The sequence below is a fragment of the Diceros bicornis genome, chromosome 32 (assembly GCF_020826845.1).
Source record: "Diceros bicornis minor isolate mBicDic1 chromosome 32, mDicBic1.mat.cur, whole genome shotgun sequence".
Taxonomy (NCBI): domain Eukaryota; kingdom Metazoa; phylum Chordata; class Mammalia; order Perissodactyla; family Rhinocerotidae; genus Diceros; species Diceros bicornis.
The window spans coordinates 30,773,310-30,790,245 of record NC_080771.1 but is presented as its reverse complement, the minus strand read 5'-3'; the positions used below and the strand labels follow the sequence as shown (position 1 = coordinate 30,790,245).

The 16,936-nt window shown below is 43.6% G+C and overlaps 1 protein-coding gene across 1 annotated transcript in view; it reads right to left on the bottom strand.

The window, feature by feature from the left end:
* Positions 1–15,811: 15,811 nt before the first annotated feature.
* The window catches only part of BCO1 (beta-carotene oxygenase 1), a 36,465-nt gene continuing 35,340 nt past the window's right edge, over positions 15,812–16,936 (bottom strand). The window contains exon 11 of the mRNA XM_058528351.1: positions 15,812–16,616. Within this exon, the coding sequence (XP_058384334.1) occupies positions 16,387–16,616 (230 nt within the window). The 3' untranslated portion in view covers positions 15,812–16,386. The remainder of the gene's footprint in view (positions 16,617–16,936) is intronic.

Here is a 16,936-nt window from a genome sequence, read left to right as displayed (position 1 = left end):
CTTGTTGATTAATTGCCTGGAATGCTGGTCTATTCTTCAAATATCAGAGGTTCCAAAACAAAACAAAGAGCTCAAATAACAGAATCACCCTCAGGTAACCAGTTATCCCAGAATGGGCGGGTTGCCTTAGTTGAAGTAACTGGAGGTGAGTGGGGATTAGTCAGGCAGGCTCTTCCTGGTAGAGGTGAACCTTCTCTGGTGTTTTGACAGAAGGAGGGAATGGGAAGACCTGGGCAGAGAGTTGTAGACAGACCAGCATCCCTCAGGGGAAAGGCAACTACTGGGTTGAGAGGGGCCCCTGTGCAACAGGCAGCTAGTCAGCAGAAGACCTTGTATATGCTTTCAATCCCACCCCCACTGTTTGCAGTATCCCCACCAGCCCGCCTGCCTGAATAACTCATATTCATCCTTCAAAACCCAGCTCAAACATGCCCTTCAGGGAACCTGCAACCTACTTCTCAGGGCAGAGTCCCTGTGCTATGCCATGTTCTTGATTTCTGTGCTGCACTTACCTCACTGTGCTGTAATTAACTGGTTTATAAGTTGGTTTGCGAGCTCCTCCAGGTAGGAACTGCTTTATATTCACTCATGTTCTGAGGGACTTGCACAGTGCCTAGTGCTTAGTAGGTGCCCCCAAATGCTTTTACAGAATCAGAGGTAGCAAGTGGGGTAAATGAGCACAGTAGGCAGGGTGTAACACAATAGGAGCAGGTGGGATTACAGGGAGCTGAAGAACGCGTGCCTGTCTCAGGTGGGAGGCTGCCCCTCAGCTCCAGCTGATTGCTCCGTGGGCTAAGGGCCCAGTGGTGCCAAATCCAACGATTTTTCTGGAGATCTGAAAATTCAGATTCATGTGTTGTATGTCCCAGTTTTTCAACATTAGCCACTAATTCCATTTGGGAAAAAAGGATGCAGCATGTGTCTGTAGCCAGGATCTAGCTTTAATTCATCTCCAGAAATAATCAGAAAACCATCTCGCTTTACTGAGAAGGGAGTTAACAAAAGGATGCTAGGTTTTCAATAAAAATTGTTGAGTTGAATTCAGGTGCCCTGAGAAAACTCATCATGGTGCTGTAGGGAAGGCAGAGGGCCCGTGGGTGGAAGGAAGGATTTGTGGGGCAGAACCTACCCTCCCATCTGCAGCAGGAGCCATTCCTGGTTGGGCCATGGACTGTTTTGCAGCCTTTCTTGATATTGCTCAAACTGAGCCGCCCTTGATATTGTTTATGGCCATCAGAATGGTGTATTTAGTGCTATTGCTTCCCCACATTCCGTAGATATCAGAAATCAGCAGTTGTGAAACATGTAATCTAACAGATCTGATGGTGTCTCAGCAGTTTCAGTCTCTCAGGACTGTAACTGACCCCTTCTGGGAGAGAGGCTAAACAACCCCCAGAGAGAGGATTTTTTTTTTTTTTTTTGGTCTAAAGACTAAAAATTGTGTTCACAAGGTATTAACAGTAGTCATTCATTCAACAAATATTTATGAAGCACCTGTTGCCTGATACATGTTGCAGATAAATGATGGTGAAAAGAGATGGGAGTATAGAGGCTTTTTACTTTGTGCTTTTCTGATCATGTATCATTTTTACAATCAGAAAAAACAAGAAAGTGATTTCCATTTGCAAAAAGAAAAACAACTTTGTTTTGAAAAACGAGTCCTCAAAGAAGAGAAGAACCACCTTGGGTCTTGGGGGTTTATTTCTAAGTAAATGTTAGAAGAATGAGAGTCCAGTAAAAGAATTAATACAAAGAAAAAAATTAATAGGTTGAAAGCTCTTTAGAAAAACATCAAATCTAGTGTATTCATCCTATTGAAGAGAAAACTGAAGTAAGATGAGTGAAGGACTCAGTCAAGGTCATACATGTGACCAAGTTGGGGCAGAACAAATGGGCCCAGGGCTTCTGCCTTCCAGCCCTGTAAGCTTTTCTATTACACCAAGTTGACTCTTTGTAAACATTAATTTGGTTGAGACAGTCTCTTCTGATTCATTTTAAGGCGGGCTTCAACTATTTTATTGGGTAAATCTGTCATTTGTCCAAATCTATATATAGCTCCTTTCTTTCCGAAAAATCTAAGCTCTTCCAAATTGCTGAGTCAGAGAACATCTCAGTATTTATAACTCTTGAGAGCTGATTCTCTATATTTACACAATATTCAGAGAAGTATCTCAGAAACCCGTGAACTAATTAAGTAGTAAGGGAGGTAGTGACTGTTTCTGTCCAAATCCACACTATTCCCCAGCACCCAGCACAGTGCCTGACACAATAAACATTTGCTGAATGAAGATATGGTAATAGGTGGAGAGAACTGAGACTTGTTTCTATCCATAAGGGATTCAGATATTGTTTTCCATAATTTCCCATTGAACTCCAAGCTGGTATATCCAACAACCTGCTTGACATCTCCAGTTGAATATCTAACAGACATCTGCAGCTTAACATGTCAGAAAATAAGCTCCTGATTTCACCCCTTAAACCTCATTATCCCCCAAATAATAGCAGCATCATTCATTCACCCAAGGATAGAAACTTAGGGACATTCTTGATCTCCGTCTCTCACACCCTTCATCAATTCACCAGCAAACTCCACAGCTCCTCCTGCAGACTGTCTCCTGAATTCAGCCTCATCTCACAACCTCCACCAGTACCACCCGATCCAGCCACCAATCAACTCCCCCTGGACTCCTGCAATAGCATCCTAGCTTGCCCCCTATAGTTCTTTCTCACCATGAATTAGTCAGTCAAGTTGCTTCCCATCCATGGCCTACAAAGCCCTGTGTGATCTGGCCTTGTGCTTCCTCTGCGACCTCCTTTCCTACCACTCCCTTCTCCCTCAGTGTGCCTACGCAAACATGCCTTCTTGCTCTTCCTTGAACAGGCCTCGCGTGTGCCCACCTCAAGGGCCTTTGCACTGATTTCTCAGCCTGGATGTCTCTTTCCTCATAGTCTCAAACCTTGCTCTTTCATTCTACTTAGGTCAGAGCTCAAATATCAACTCCTCAGAAAGGCCTTCACTTACCCTTTTGTATAATGCCTTCCCTTAGACTGCTTTATTTTTCTTCACTGCATTTAATCACTACCTAAAATTATTTGTGTTTATTTGTGTATTGTGTGTCTCCTCCAACTATAATATAGGTTTCATGAGGCTGGCAGGAATTTCCTATTTTATTTATTACTGTATCCCCAGCCTAAAAGATAATATGTGGAATATAGTATGTACTCAATATATACTTATTGAAACAAAGAAGGAAAGAAAGAAGGAAGGCAAGAAAGAAGGAAGGAAGGAAAGAAAGGAGGGAAGGAAGGAAAGCAAGGAAGAGAAAGAGAGAGAGAGGAAAGGAGAGAGGGAGAAAGGAAAAAAGAAAATTTTCCTGGACCTTTTCATCACTTGTGCCTAATCTGACATTGGAGGAAGATCAATTACCAAGAGTGATTCAAAGGACATACAATGAAACTTCCAAAACTTAGAAGGTCACAGCGTAACAGCCCTGGGCATGTAACAGCCCCAAAGCATGTAAAGGTACTCACTTTTTTGTCCTCCCACTAGAATTCTAGCCAATTCCCTGCTGGCTGTACAATGAGCTGGTTTATTCTGCAGAATTTATATTGTGTCAGTAATTTGCCTGCTCCTCAGACTTTTTAAATGTCTGTGGAGTCATTTGAATTCCTTTAATTCATTGCGTTTCCTCACGCCCCCCCCCCCCCGCCCCCTTGGAGACTCCTGGTAAATTACTCCACTTCTTCCCTTTCTCCCTCTGTGAGATTGGGCTAATCAGACTAACTTCACAGAGGATTAAATGAGATGATCCTAGTGGAGCACAGACAACAGAGTCTGGCACATAGTAGGTACTCGATAAATGCTGTGTTCTTGCATTTATTATGGTTGTTGTCACCACAGTCATCATTCTTGTTTTAGTGGTATCCTTGCCCAGCTCAGCAATGATTTAGCTTCTAGTTGACTTTCAAGTCAGAATCCAGTCTCTTGTCTTGGGCCCCACCAGCTACGTCTTCCCCACGTCCGGGTTGACAACCTCACTTCTCCTTTCTCCCACTAATGCTTGGCTTTCGGTGAACTGAATCTATTTTGTAACTCCATCTGACCTTTTCATTTTCTACTTGAGCTCTTTAAACACTCCTTTCTACTCCTTTTATTTCATACTCCATGCCTTTATTTTTTAACATTTAGATTCATTCTTATATTTTCTGAAATATGTCACACTTCTATAACCAGCAAGTTTTGAAACTAATTAATACTTTAATATATTTATTATCTTTTAAAAACATCTTTATTGAGGTATAACACATAGCCAACTGCACTAATTGTAAGTGTACGGCTCAATGAATTGTTCCATATGGATACACCTGTGAAATCACCAGCTGGATGAAGATGAAGAACATTTCCAGTAACCCAGAAGGCTCCCTCCTGCCCATTTCCAGTCGATACCTCCCAGAGGAAACCACTCTTCTGACTTCTATGAGTATTGATTGACTTTTCCTGTTCTTGAACCTTTGCGTTTGGCTTCTTTCGCTCAATACAATGTCTTTGAAATTCTTCCATTTTGTTGCTTGTAGCAATAGTTGGTTTTTTGTTACTGTGACTATACCATTGTGTGAATGTGCCATAATTTATTTATCCATTTTCCTGTTGATGGATATTTGGACTGTTTCCAGTTTGGGGCTATTATAATAAAGCTGTTATGAACACTCTTAAACAAGTCTTTGGGTGGATATGTGCACTTTTTTCTCTTGTCGATGTGCCCAAGAGTTCAGTTGCTGGGTGCCAGGGTGGACATATATTCAGCTTTAGCAGCTACTGCCAAACAGTTTTCCGTAGTGGTTGCACCAAATTGTGCATTCCCACCAGTCATGTCTGAGACTTCCAGTTGCTCCACATCCTCCAGTAATTGGTGTATCAGTCTTTTAATTATACCTATTCTGGTGGGTGTGTAGTGGTATCTCGTTTTAATTTGTATTTCCCTAATGAATAATGATGTTGAGAACCTTTTCATATGCTTTTTGATCACTTCGATATCTTTTTTTTTAAGTGCTTGTTCAAATTTGTCTCATTTTTAAAAATGGGATTTTCAAATTGATTTTTAGAAGTTCTTTATTACATATACAGAAACACAAATTTCTTCTCCCAATCTATGCCTTGCCTTTTCATTCTCTAAATGGTGTCCCTGATGAATAGACATTCTTAATTTTAATGAAGTTCATTTTATCAATCTTCTCTTTTGTGGCTAGTGCTTTTCATGTTCTGTTTAAAAATCTTTACAATCATGATGATATTCTATGCTTTTTTCTAGAAACTTTTTTGTTTCTCTTTCACCTTTAGGTCTATGATCCACCTCAAATACATGCATTTATCTTAAATCCAGCTCTAAATTCAATTTTTCAGAGACTCATTCATTTATGCTTTTAATCTCTCATTCAACAGAATTTTTAAGCACCTACCATATGCCAGGCACTTGTGGGAGAACAAAAGCAATTAGAGTTGATACTTAAGGAACTTATAGGCTGGTAGGGCAGAGGGTGAGACTTGCACATAAACAATATCTAGAAAGTAGTAATTTAGATGGAAAATATAATATGGCCTAATTATTCAAATATACCAGCTAGAGTAACCCCTTCTTTGTACATAGGCATTTAGATCACATTCCTTACATGGCAGTGATTCTGCTTTCTCATCCTTCATTGTCCCCCATTTCCTCCAGGTAAAAGCCCAAGTCCCTGTGCCCGGCATGTGAGGTATCCCACCATCTGGCCTGCTCCTCCCTCCCCATCCTCATCTTCTAGAGCCCTGCCATCCTCCATCCCAAACCCTCTGCACAGACCCGCCTGAATTCCTGAACAGAACAAGCTGTTCCTCCTTTCCCCTTCTGCCCCTCCTTCTCCCATGACTTTCGTGCCTGAAAAACTGCTCGATGCTCCAGCATCACCTCTGTGAAGCCCCCCTGGCTTCTTTCTGTCTCATTGTTTGGGCCTTGAAATCTACCCCTGGAGCCAGACTGCTGGGTTTGAACCCTGCATCTGTCACTTTCCAGCTCCAGGACTCGGAGTATGTTACTTAAACTGCCTGAGCCTCAGGTTCCTCCCTGGGAATGACTGTGGCTCCTGCTGTATACTGTTCGTGCAGAATAAACGAGATCTTCCAGGCACGATTGTTTAGCACAGTTTCTGGCACATAGTAAGTGCTTGGGAAGTGTTGGCTTAAAAACAGTCGTACCCATCACACTAATGACATTTCTCTGTTAACATATTAGTCTTTTCACTAGACTGGGAGTTTCTTGAAATCAGAGATCATTTCCTTAATTTTTGTACAATCGCCACTTCTTCTAGTGCCCGTTTGTGGAGTCTTACTCGGTGCAGTACCCTGTGCAGGGGGCTTCATATGCATTACCCCAAGGAATCTTTACAACAATCTACAAGACAAGTATTAGGATCTCCATGCTATGGTTTAAAAAACTGAGGCTCCGAGAGGTGAAACCCTATCACCTGTCCCTCAGCTGATTCGTGGAAGGGCCAGGATTTTGGCTCCCTGCTTCATTGCAAAGTTTGTGAGCCTTTCGTCACGTATCTCTGCCACTTGCTGCATCACTGGCGCCTACGCAGTGGGCTTGGCAAATAGCTGATGAATGGAATTGAATTTAATAAACCCAGAACCTACCCAAGTTTGTCAGAAAGGAACACGGGTTTATCTGTGCTGATAAATTTCTGAATTTGACCCTCAAAAGCCAAACAATCAGAGACTGAGACCCTTCTGACAAAACAGATAGCATCCAGAGCAGGTGACTGTGCCGTCAGCTTTTCCCTCTTGGGAAACAGCGGTTTCAACATCAATAATTTGTACTTTGCGACTTCAAGGTGTGCTCTTTAATTGACACAATGCTGCCTTTCCAGAGGAACAGGTTGTCACTTTTCACAAAATTTGTCCTATTTAATGAAACTTTTTGTCTGATGTCTAATTACCTACCATTGCTTCTATGTTACAGTCCCAAGCTTTTAACATGCTGTGTGGGAAGAGCCTTTTCAGGCAGATTCTGGAAGCTTGGCCTCTCCAGCTCAATTGTCAATGTCTTAAGAGCAGGTACCACAGCATATCCATGTGTATCTCCCATGGCACCTGACCTGGTTAGGCAGGAATTCAATAAGTATTTGCCAAATGCATTCTCTGTGTGCTTCTTTCATGCCGGCTACATGGCTAGGCCTTAGGAGGGGGAAACGAGGAATCAGGTTTAGATCTTGCCCTCCAGGAGTTTCTAGGCTAACGAAAACTCAAACACAGACAACAAATTTCCATTTTGAAATGGAAAATGGTGCTTGAGGTGGGGATTGTAGCAAAGAGCTGCCCTGGGCATACCACCTTCCCAAAGCATCACTTGTACTTAAAGATTGCTGGGAAATTCTTTGATATTAAAACAAGCATGGGCATAATATGGAGTACACTGTAACATGTGCCTGCATTTCAAGGTAAAACACAGATTTCAAGGTGCTATATTTGGTAGACCTGTCCCCCCACCTTCCTTCTAGTCTAGGTAGCTCCCCTCTCCTCTGCCTTTAGGAATGTTTTGGTGGGCAATGATGATGAACATTGCTTTTGGTGTCAAACAGAATTAGGTTTTCAACCAGGCTCTGCTCCATCACTTCCTAGCTGTGTGATTTTGAGCAAGTGGCCTGAGCTTTCTAAACTTCAGTTTATTCAAGATTTTTATGAGGATTAGTGTTTTGTATAAAGCTTTTGTCACATACATGGTAACTTTTATGCATGTTGTAAGGAAATGAATGTTTATGGGATGGATAGATGGATGGATGGATGGATGGATAGATAAGTGGATGGAATGGATAAGTGGATGGATGAGTGGATGGATGGATGGATGGATGGATAAGTGGATGGATAGATGGATGGAGTAGGGAACAAGCCAGTCTGTTGCCACATAGTAAAAAAGGCACATATTTCCTTTGTCATTAATACTTTGCAATTCTACAGAATTTTGAACCCTTGAAGCACTTTCATATTCACACAAAAATCAAAGAAAGTAGAGCCATCCCAATTCTACCTATGAGAAAAATTGAGACCTCAAGAAATGGCCAGAGTCTCGCAAAAATTGATTTGGTCAACTTGAGATTTGAACCACTACCTGGTTTGGTATCTTTAACACCATAGCTTGGGGACTTGTTAGGGAGGTAGAATGGGGAGGAAGGAGGATGCCTTTCAAACTCCTGCCTTTCCTTTCTGAGCTGTGTATAGCCTGTGAATTTGAGCTATACACCATGAGCCACAGAATCCTCACAGCAGGGGCAGTGCAGAAATTCTTCACTTTCCCTGTTGAGAAGCTGACACAAGGTATGGACTCTACTCTTCTTAAGAACTGCACACTCGCAAAAATTCACATGCAGTTTCAGGAAGCCCATGCGTACCCCGAAGCCCCTCCACCATGTCCCCTCCGGTACTCAGGACCCCTCTATGGTGAACATCCTGAGCCTGACCAGCTGCAGAAACCACAAACTCATTACCTCCAGGCAGACCGGTAGAAACAGCATAACCCAACAGAACAAACCCCAGCAATAAGGAAACTTACCTTCCCAACTTTGCAATCATCTGAATTCTAAAAATTTTATCTTTCAATAAATATCCAAAGCTAAACCATCCATTTCCCTCCCAGACTTTCGCAAGTGTTGGTGGAGATGAGAATTGAGATTATCTGTGTTCTAGAAATCAAAATTGCCAGTGTGTTAATGGAACAGGGTGGAGACCTGTGAACAGGATAATACATAGGTTACTTGTAATTGCTTGGCTTCACCACAGGTAATGCCTTCATTGTCATAAAAGCCAAGATGGGCCACGAAAGATAAAGAACCAGACTCACAGCTGAGAGAAACTTGGTGAGGCCCTTCAGTTCATACGTTCATTCAGCACTCACGTATTGAGCACCTACCAGGTGTCAGGACTGTTCTAGACCCCAAGGCTACATCTGAGACTAAAAGAGAGAAAAATCCTTGGCCCGAATGTCATCCTTGAGCTTACATTCTACTGAGGAAGATGGACCAACACCAATAAACATAATAAATAGGTAACTTTTACAGTATGCTAGAAGGAAAAAGTGCTTTGGGGAAAAAGAAGTTAAGAAGGATAAAGGGGGTGCGTGTGATGGAGGAGACAAGTTGCAATGGTAAATTAGGGTCCAGAAATCCGCACTGAAGGTGAGATTTGAGCAAGGCTTGAAAGCGACGAGACATGTTGCTGTGGTAATTCCTGAAAGGAACAAACCAAGATGATGCCAATTACAACACTACATGGCTAACATTCACGCATTCGCTCCACAAATATTTATTGAGTGCATTAAGAGCTAGGTGCTTGTGGTGGGCTGAATAAGGGCCCCCGAAGATATCCAGGTCCTAATCCCTGGAATCTGTAAATGTCACCTATATGGCAAAAGGGCCTTTACAGATGTCATAAAGTTAAGGATTTTAACATAGGGAGATTATCTTGGATTATCTGGTAGGCCCTAAATTTAATCGTAAAGGTCCTGATAGGAGGGAGGCAGAGGGAGATTTGACTATAGAAGGGAGGAAAGTGATGTGGCAATGAAAGCAGAGGGAGAAAGCGTGAGGGGATGTGGGACCATGAGCCAGGGAAAGAGGAAGCTGGAAAAGGCAAGATGACAGACTCTCCCCCGGAGCCTCCAGAAGGAAGCTGCCCTGCGGACACCTTGATTTTATTCCCGTGGCTCATTTTGGACTTCTGATCTCCAGAACTGTAAGAATAAATCAGTGTTGTTTTGTTTGTTTGTTTGTTTTTGAGGAAGATTGGCTCTGTGCTAACATCTGTTGCCAATCTTCCTCTTTTTTTTTCCCCTCCCCAAAGCCCCAGTACATAGCTGTATATCATAGTTGTAGAGTTGTAGCCCTTCTATGTGGGATGCCACCTCAGCATAGCTTGATGAGTGGTGAGTAGGTCTGCACCCAGGATCCGACCCGGCAACCCCAGGCCGCCAAAGCAGAACATGTGAACTTAACCGCTATGCCACCGGGCCGGCACCAAATCAGTGTTGTTTTACACCGCCAAGTCCATAGTAATTTGTTACAGCAGCCATAGGCAACTCATACAGTGCTATTTTGGACAGGGATATGGTGATGAGTGAAACTGATGAAAATCCCTGCCATGTGGACCTCCCATCCTTGACCACTCATTCTGTGCCTGGTGCTGGCCTGTGCCCTTGATACATAGCATCCCTTTAATGATCACATCAATCCTAGGAGATGGTTGCTATTTGAACTGAGACCGTATAATTCAGAGACACTGTTCTTTAACCACCTAAGGGTCTTTTGGTCATTAGACTGTTGTGCTGTGGCTATTTTGGGTGTGCCAGGGATCTGCTTATGTCATGTCTGATGCCTCTGGTCACCAGTAGTGGATTGGACTACTCTAGATGCCTGGGAAGCTGACCCCTTCCTCTCTCACCACACCAGGAGTGAGGCCCTTCCCAAAGAGAGGAGGGCCATCCTTCATTCAAGGGTACATGAGTAGCATCCTCTGCATGAACCACCCACATAATCTTAGCTAACTTGGACAGTGGTGACTAGAGGCAGGCAATTCTTCTAAGGGTTTTAAGAACATTAATTTATTTGATCCTCACCTCAGCCCTATGAGGTGGGTTCTATTATTACCTCCATTTCACAGAGGAGGAAACAGAGGCACAAGGGTTGGGAGTCAAGATTCAACCTCTTCACTGCCTTTAAGGCTCGTTAATAAAATAGCTAATATTTATCTAGCAACTACTATGTGTCGGCACTCTTCACTTAAGCTTCACAACAGCCCTTTGAACAAGGGACAAGGACTATCTCTGTTATGGTTGATGGAAATGAGGCATCATTAGGTTTTGAGAGAATCAAAACCCAGGCAGTGAGCTTGGAGCCCCTGTTCTCACCGCTTCTGCTGTCCTTTTATAAGCATCCACTTTGTCCCAGGCACCGTACTAAGCCCCGAGGGTGAAGAAGTGAATAAGATTAAGGCAATAAAAATCGTGGTTAAGAAGTTGGGCTTGGGCCGGCCCCGTGGCTTAGCGGTTAAGTGCACGCACTCCACTGCTGGCGGCCCGGGTTCGGATCCCGGGCGCACACCAACGCACCACCTCTCCGGCCATGCTGAGGCCGCGTCCCACATACAGCAACTAGAAGGATGTGCAACTATGACATACAGCTATCTACTGGGGCTTTGGGGAGAAAAAGGAGGAGGATTGGCAATAGATGTTAGCTCAGAGCCAGTCTTCCTCAGCAAAAAGAGGAAAAAAAAAAAGAAGCAATTGGAGACTTCTCTTTAGTTAATGCCAATTCCATTTCTTATCTGAGTACAGATAAATTGGAGGGTCTGGCTGAAACCTGTCTTTTCTGTCCACCTTCTACCCCACAGTTCAATTTTCCAAGTTTACCACATACTCTCCTGATTCCAGCCTGGAAACATGCTGCTTTCTTCACCTGGATCGCCATTTTACCTAGCTGTCTGCTCCTATCCTTCGTGTATCAGCCATTCCTGGCTCCCAAAACACCACAGGGTGCCCCTTTCTCATTGCCATTCCATTGAGTCATGTTGGTTTGTGTCCTTGGCTGTGTCCTTCACTAGGCTACACGCTTCCTGAGGGCAGTTGAGATACTGGTTTTGCTCACCATTATATGCCAACATAGTCATCACTGAATGAATGAATGAATGAATGAATGGAGTGAATATATGCCTGACAAAGAAAAAATATCTGTATGGAGTGGGAAAATATGGAGGATAAGAAAGAATAGGCAAAAGGAAGAAGGGAGGATTTGGACTAAAGTTATTTTACCATGCACCCCCTTTTTTTTCCTGTTTCCTGAGAAATGTGGATTTCTCAGCCCTATAGCTAGTTTGACCACTTGAAACTCTCAGATTCTAGAATGGCTTCTCAGTTTCCTACGAACCAAGCCAAAACCTTTGGCCTTTCAAAGAATACCCCAAACCTTGATTTTCTACTCTTGGGCTCAGATATCCCAAGTTGGAAACCTAGTCAAAGAAAAAAACAATAACAATTACCTGAATACAGAGCAGGGGTGGGGGTGGGGGTGAACTCTAGAGACAAATGTACAAAGTTACTGATCTGGCATTATTTGTAATAGTTGAAAATTGGAAACAACCTAAACATCCAACAGTAGGATAGTGTACATCACGACGTGTCCCAAAGATGAAATAATATGCAGCCATTAGAAGAATTTAGTGATCTGGGAAAACACTTGGATCACACGGTAAGTGAAAAAAGCAAGTTATAAACTGGTGGGTAGGTTATAAACTGATCACTAATATATAAACTGTGCCCAGATAAATTTTTAAAACTGGAAAAAAACACACCAGAATGATTTCAGGGGTTTTCTTTCAGTAGTGGGACTACGGATACCTTTTTCATTTCTTTTTTTTTAGTGTATCCAGGTGTTCTATAATGAACATATATGACTTTTATAATCGGAGGGAAAAAATTCCCCTAATTCTCTCACTTTTTCCACTGTTCTTTCTTGGGGAATTCACTCTATATCTGCTTTGTTCAGTCAACCCACGTCCACCTCCACATCCTCATCCTGAGCCACACCCTCAGCCTGCAATAACCACCAGGCTTCTCCCTCTGGCTGCTCAGGCAGCTCCTGAAAGCGCACCCCTCCAGGAAGCCTTTCCTGACCACCACGAGGAAAGAAGGCTGGCTTATCCGCCCCCTGCCCGAACACAACGCTCCCACATCTCTCTCTGCTTGCCTTGCCCAAGAAAATCCCTGGCCTCTTTGCTAGTGCTTGACCTCAAGAGACTGCTTCCTGATATGGCTTGTGTGCATCTGCACCTGGCCACTGAGTCTAACCTCCTAGAAGGAAGTAGAAATGTAGAGGCCTCACCATTGTTGGATGAGGAAGAAGGTGGTGATGGTTTTCTGTCTGCATGTCCTGATTTGCCACAGGCAAGACTTCTCTTGGCCATTTAAAAACCACCCAAACAGTCTTAAAACAACTTAAGAAGTGATCTAAAGTGGGACCAGCAACCTTCTTAATGGAGTCAGCCTGACACTTGGTAACTTTCTTTGGGAGGAAACCTGAGTGTGAACCAATAATGTGGATGTAGCTTGAATGCACTTGGATTGTTCATGAGTTGATTTGTCCAATATACATCCAGCTTATTCCCCAACTGGAATCAAATTAGAGAACCCTTTGAAGGAAAAGTGGGTCAGAAGACATTTGAGGGCTCGCTGTGCACCTGACACTTACATCTTAGAGCGCTTGTGAAATGCTGTGGCTTTATCAAAGCAATAAACAAATCTGGAGTGATCTTTCCCGCTCACGTATAACTTCCTGGTCACGTGTAACACCTGCATGAAGCATAACAAGGAAGGCTCGGAGGATAAGATGGATTGTCTCGTGCTGACTCCGAGAAAGGCACATGCATCTCAGCTCCTGTGGTGTTTTGAACTAATTACCCCTGCCTGTGTATGAAAGGTGATGGAATTAAGGATCTAGATAAATTGGATATCCTGGCATCAACTTTTGGTGTGTTTGAAGCTGATAAAAAAAGATTTGGTGTGGCAGCCTTCCTCATCAGTCTGGTATTTCATCTGTCATCTTAAACAGGGTAAACAAACCACAGACATATTTTTCTTCCCTGCAGAACTGCACCCTTTTTCATGATTAGGTTTGGGTACTGTTTGGCAATTGGAATTAAGTAGAATGGAGGTGGGGAAGCATTTTTTAATTCCACCCTCTTCTCAAATATTTAAAGTAGAATAATGAGTAGGTGAGTGATTGTCACATGTCAACTCTTATCCATTTCTGCCACCCAAATGCAGACCTAAATCACACTTTTCTTAGGCTGCCATAGTTGGCATTTCCTCCCAATCCATCTTGTCAAGGCTGGAGATCCCCAAAGGAGATTCTGAGGAAGAGCAGAGAGATGGTCTTCGTTCTGCCATGTCCAGCATTTGGGTTTTTGTTTAACGGGATCTATATGCTGGCGGTGAAATGGAAAGGCTGGGATGATAGAGGAGGTTTTGAGGGCCCAATGGGGGAAGAGAGAGGAGAGATCAGGGATGGCAGGTGAGGGAAACCTTCATGGGGAATTTTGGGTGTTGTCATCGGGCTCCACGTGAACTATCTTCTCCATCTGCCTGGAGATCTTCAATAAAATATCCATTTCTTGGTATATTATTGAGTTGAATCTCTTTGTTGGGGGAATTCATTCATTCATTCATTCATTCAACAATTATTTATTCAGAGCCCGCATCCACCAGGCAGTGTTCTAGGTGCTGAGGATAAAGGAGTGGATGAAACACACCCAACATAGGACAAAGTGGATGAAAACAACAACTTGGGTGAATCTCTAAGGAATTCTGGGAAAAAAGCCATTGCCCAAGATTAATCCTATGTGATTCCATTTATGTAACATTTTTGAAATGACAACATTTTAGAAATGGTGGTCGCTAGAGGTTAGGGATGGGAGGTTATGGTGGGAGAGAGCTGTGGTGATAAAGCATCAAGAGGGATTTTTGTGTCAATGTGGGTTCAGTGTCTTGACTGTGCTATGGATACAGGAACTTACATGTGTGATAAGATTGTATAGAACTACACACACACACACACACACACACACAGAAGTACAAGTTAAACTGGGGAGATCTAAGATCTGTGGATTGAATCGATGTCAATATTCTAATTGTGATGTTGTACTAAAATCTTACCATTGAGGAAAACTGGGTAAAGTCCATGTGGGATCTCTTTTGTATTATTTCTTAGAACTGCACGTGAATCTACAATTATTCCGATAAAAATTTCAGTTAAAGAACAAAACCCTGAGCCAGCCCAGATGGCCTAGTGGTTAAAATTTGGCACACTCCACTTCGGTGGCTGGGGTTCAGTTCCTGGTCACGGAACCACACCACTCGTCTGTCAGTAGGCATGCTGTGGTGGCAGCTCACATAGAAGATCTAGAAGGACCTACAACCAGAATATACAACTGTGTACTGGGGCTTTCGGGAGGAAAAAAAAAAAAAAAAAAAAAGAAAATCCCCAATCCATGACCTGATGGAGCCTACATTTAAGTGGAAAGTATGGCTTCATGGGGGCTGCAGGGCAAAAGCCAAAACAGTCCTTCAGAGGTCTGCCCCCTCTGAGGTGTTCCATGCACGGTCACTAGAGATTCCTTCCTGTCCTCAAGACATGTCATTGAATCCCCACTGGTGACTGAATGAAATCCAAACTCAGGAGGATGCAAGTGCAGAATAAGGGTGGAATCTCAGCTCCCCTGACCCCATGACGTGAGTACGTGGGAATTATCCAGCCTGCGTTTGGTGCCTCTAAACCAGGCACCCAGCTCCTACTAGACTATAAAGGTGAGACTCAGATGTCCATGGAGGTCCTAGTACTCACGTGGGACCCTGCTTGGCTTGTTCCCAGCTTCCTCCATCCCAACCATCAACCTCCCTCTACCTCTGCCCCAAATGCCTGGTCCATCCTGGCAGCGCATTCAGCTTGGGGAACCTCCTTTCCCATACAGATACAGGCATGGCTCACTGCCCTGGCTCTCAGCATCAGGCAAGAACTCCTCATGCCAGCCCTGGCTTGGGACTCAATCCTGGATTCTAGCCCCTTGGCCATGGCCAGCTGGGTCAGTGTCCAGCCCCTTAACCTCCTCCTGTAAAGGGGGATTCCCATACCAATCTGTTGTCCCATTGGTTGTACAAGGCGGCATCTAGCTGGCTACCAACCATCTATCTCCACCACTTTATTTTATTGCCTTAGAAGAACTTCAGAGGAAAGAAGCCATGCAAAAATAAAATAAGGTCTGAACAGACTTTAAAGTTTTTATTATTTTATATTATGCCATGCCTTGCATGGAATGACCACGGAGCAACATGCCTTCTCGGCCACATAATTTGCTAACAGGGCATGACTGAGAAAGCTAGCACTCCCAGATGACAATCTAGTCCACTGGAAAAAAGGGAAAGGGGAAGGAAGAGAAGGGGAGGGAGGAAGGAGCAATGATAAATATTTCTCTGTCTCTTCTCTAATGTCAGTGGTTGCTCATTCTAAGAACAATGATCATGTGACTTAATACAATTTCTGATTCATGGTCATGGTCTTTATAATAAAGAAAAGGGGCTTTCTTAGAAGAACTAGAGCTAATCAACAAATATTTGATCGACTTTCAAACAAGGTTTTTAAGCCAAAATAAGACGAAAGAGAAGATACCGACAAGATCTACTTCCATACCGTGGTCTCAAAGCACATGGAAAGAATAAGCCCAAAATGAAACAAGAACTCCCCTCCACTCAGAGAGGAATCAAGCCTTGAGTCCTGGGGAGCCTGCCACTGCAGCTGTTCTTCCCGGCCCAAATCTCAGGTCTGTGGGGCCCCGTGGCAGTTGGAAGCCCTGTCCTGTGCTTTCCAGGAAGGGGCCTGCTGCCTTGCGTTCCAGTCTGCATCCGGGATGAATAACCCGTGGAGGTCCAGGTGCATTTCGACGTCAACGGATGCGCGAGCCAATTCTGTAAAGCTTTTGGCATCCAGAATAAGCAGAAAAGGTGGCTTTTGGGGATCAGAAGAGACAATGGCTGATAAGATAATTCCTTTGGGGAACAAAAAGAGATGCTTGGTAAAAGTGCAGCCTTGAACCTCCTCCAGCTGGAGGGATAAGTTTCTCAGCTGTATCTCCCTATCCTCTTTGAACTGAAGTATCTAATCAGAACAGAAGGGCAGTGAATTTGATATTCTGTGTGAGCAGAAGGGAAAGGCCAGAGAAGTCAAAAGGCTGGGAATCAGAAGACCTGGTTCCAGCTCTGGCTGGGCCAGGCCCTTTACTTCTCTGAACCTCCGTCTCTTCATCTACAGAGTAGGGATAGTCCTCCCTACTGTCACAGGGCTGCTGAGACGATCTCTTGCACAGGGA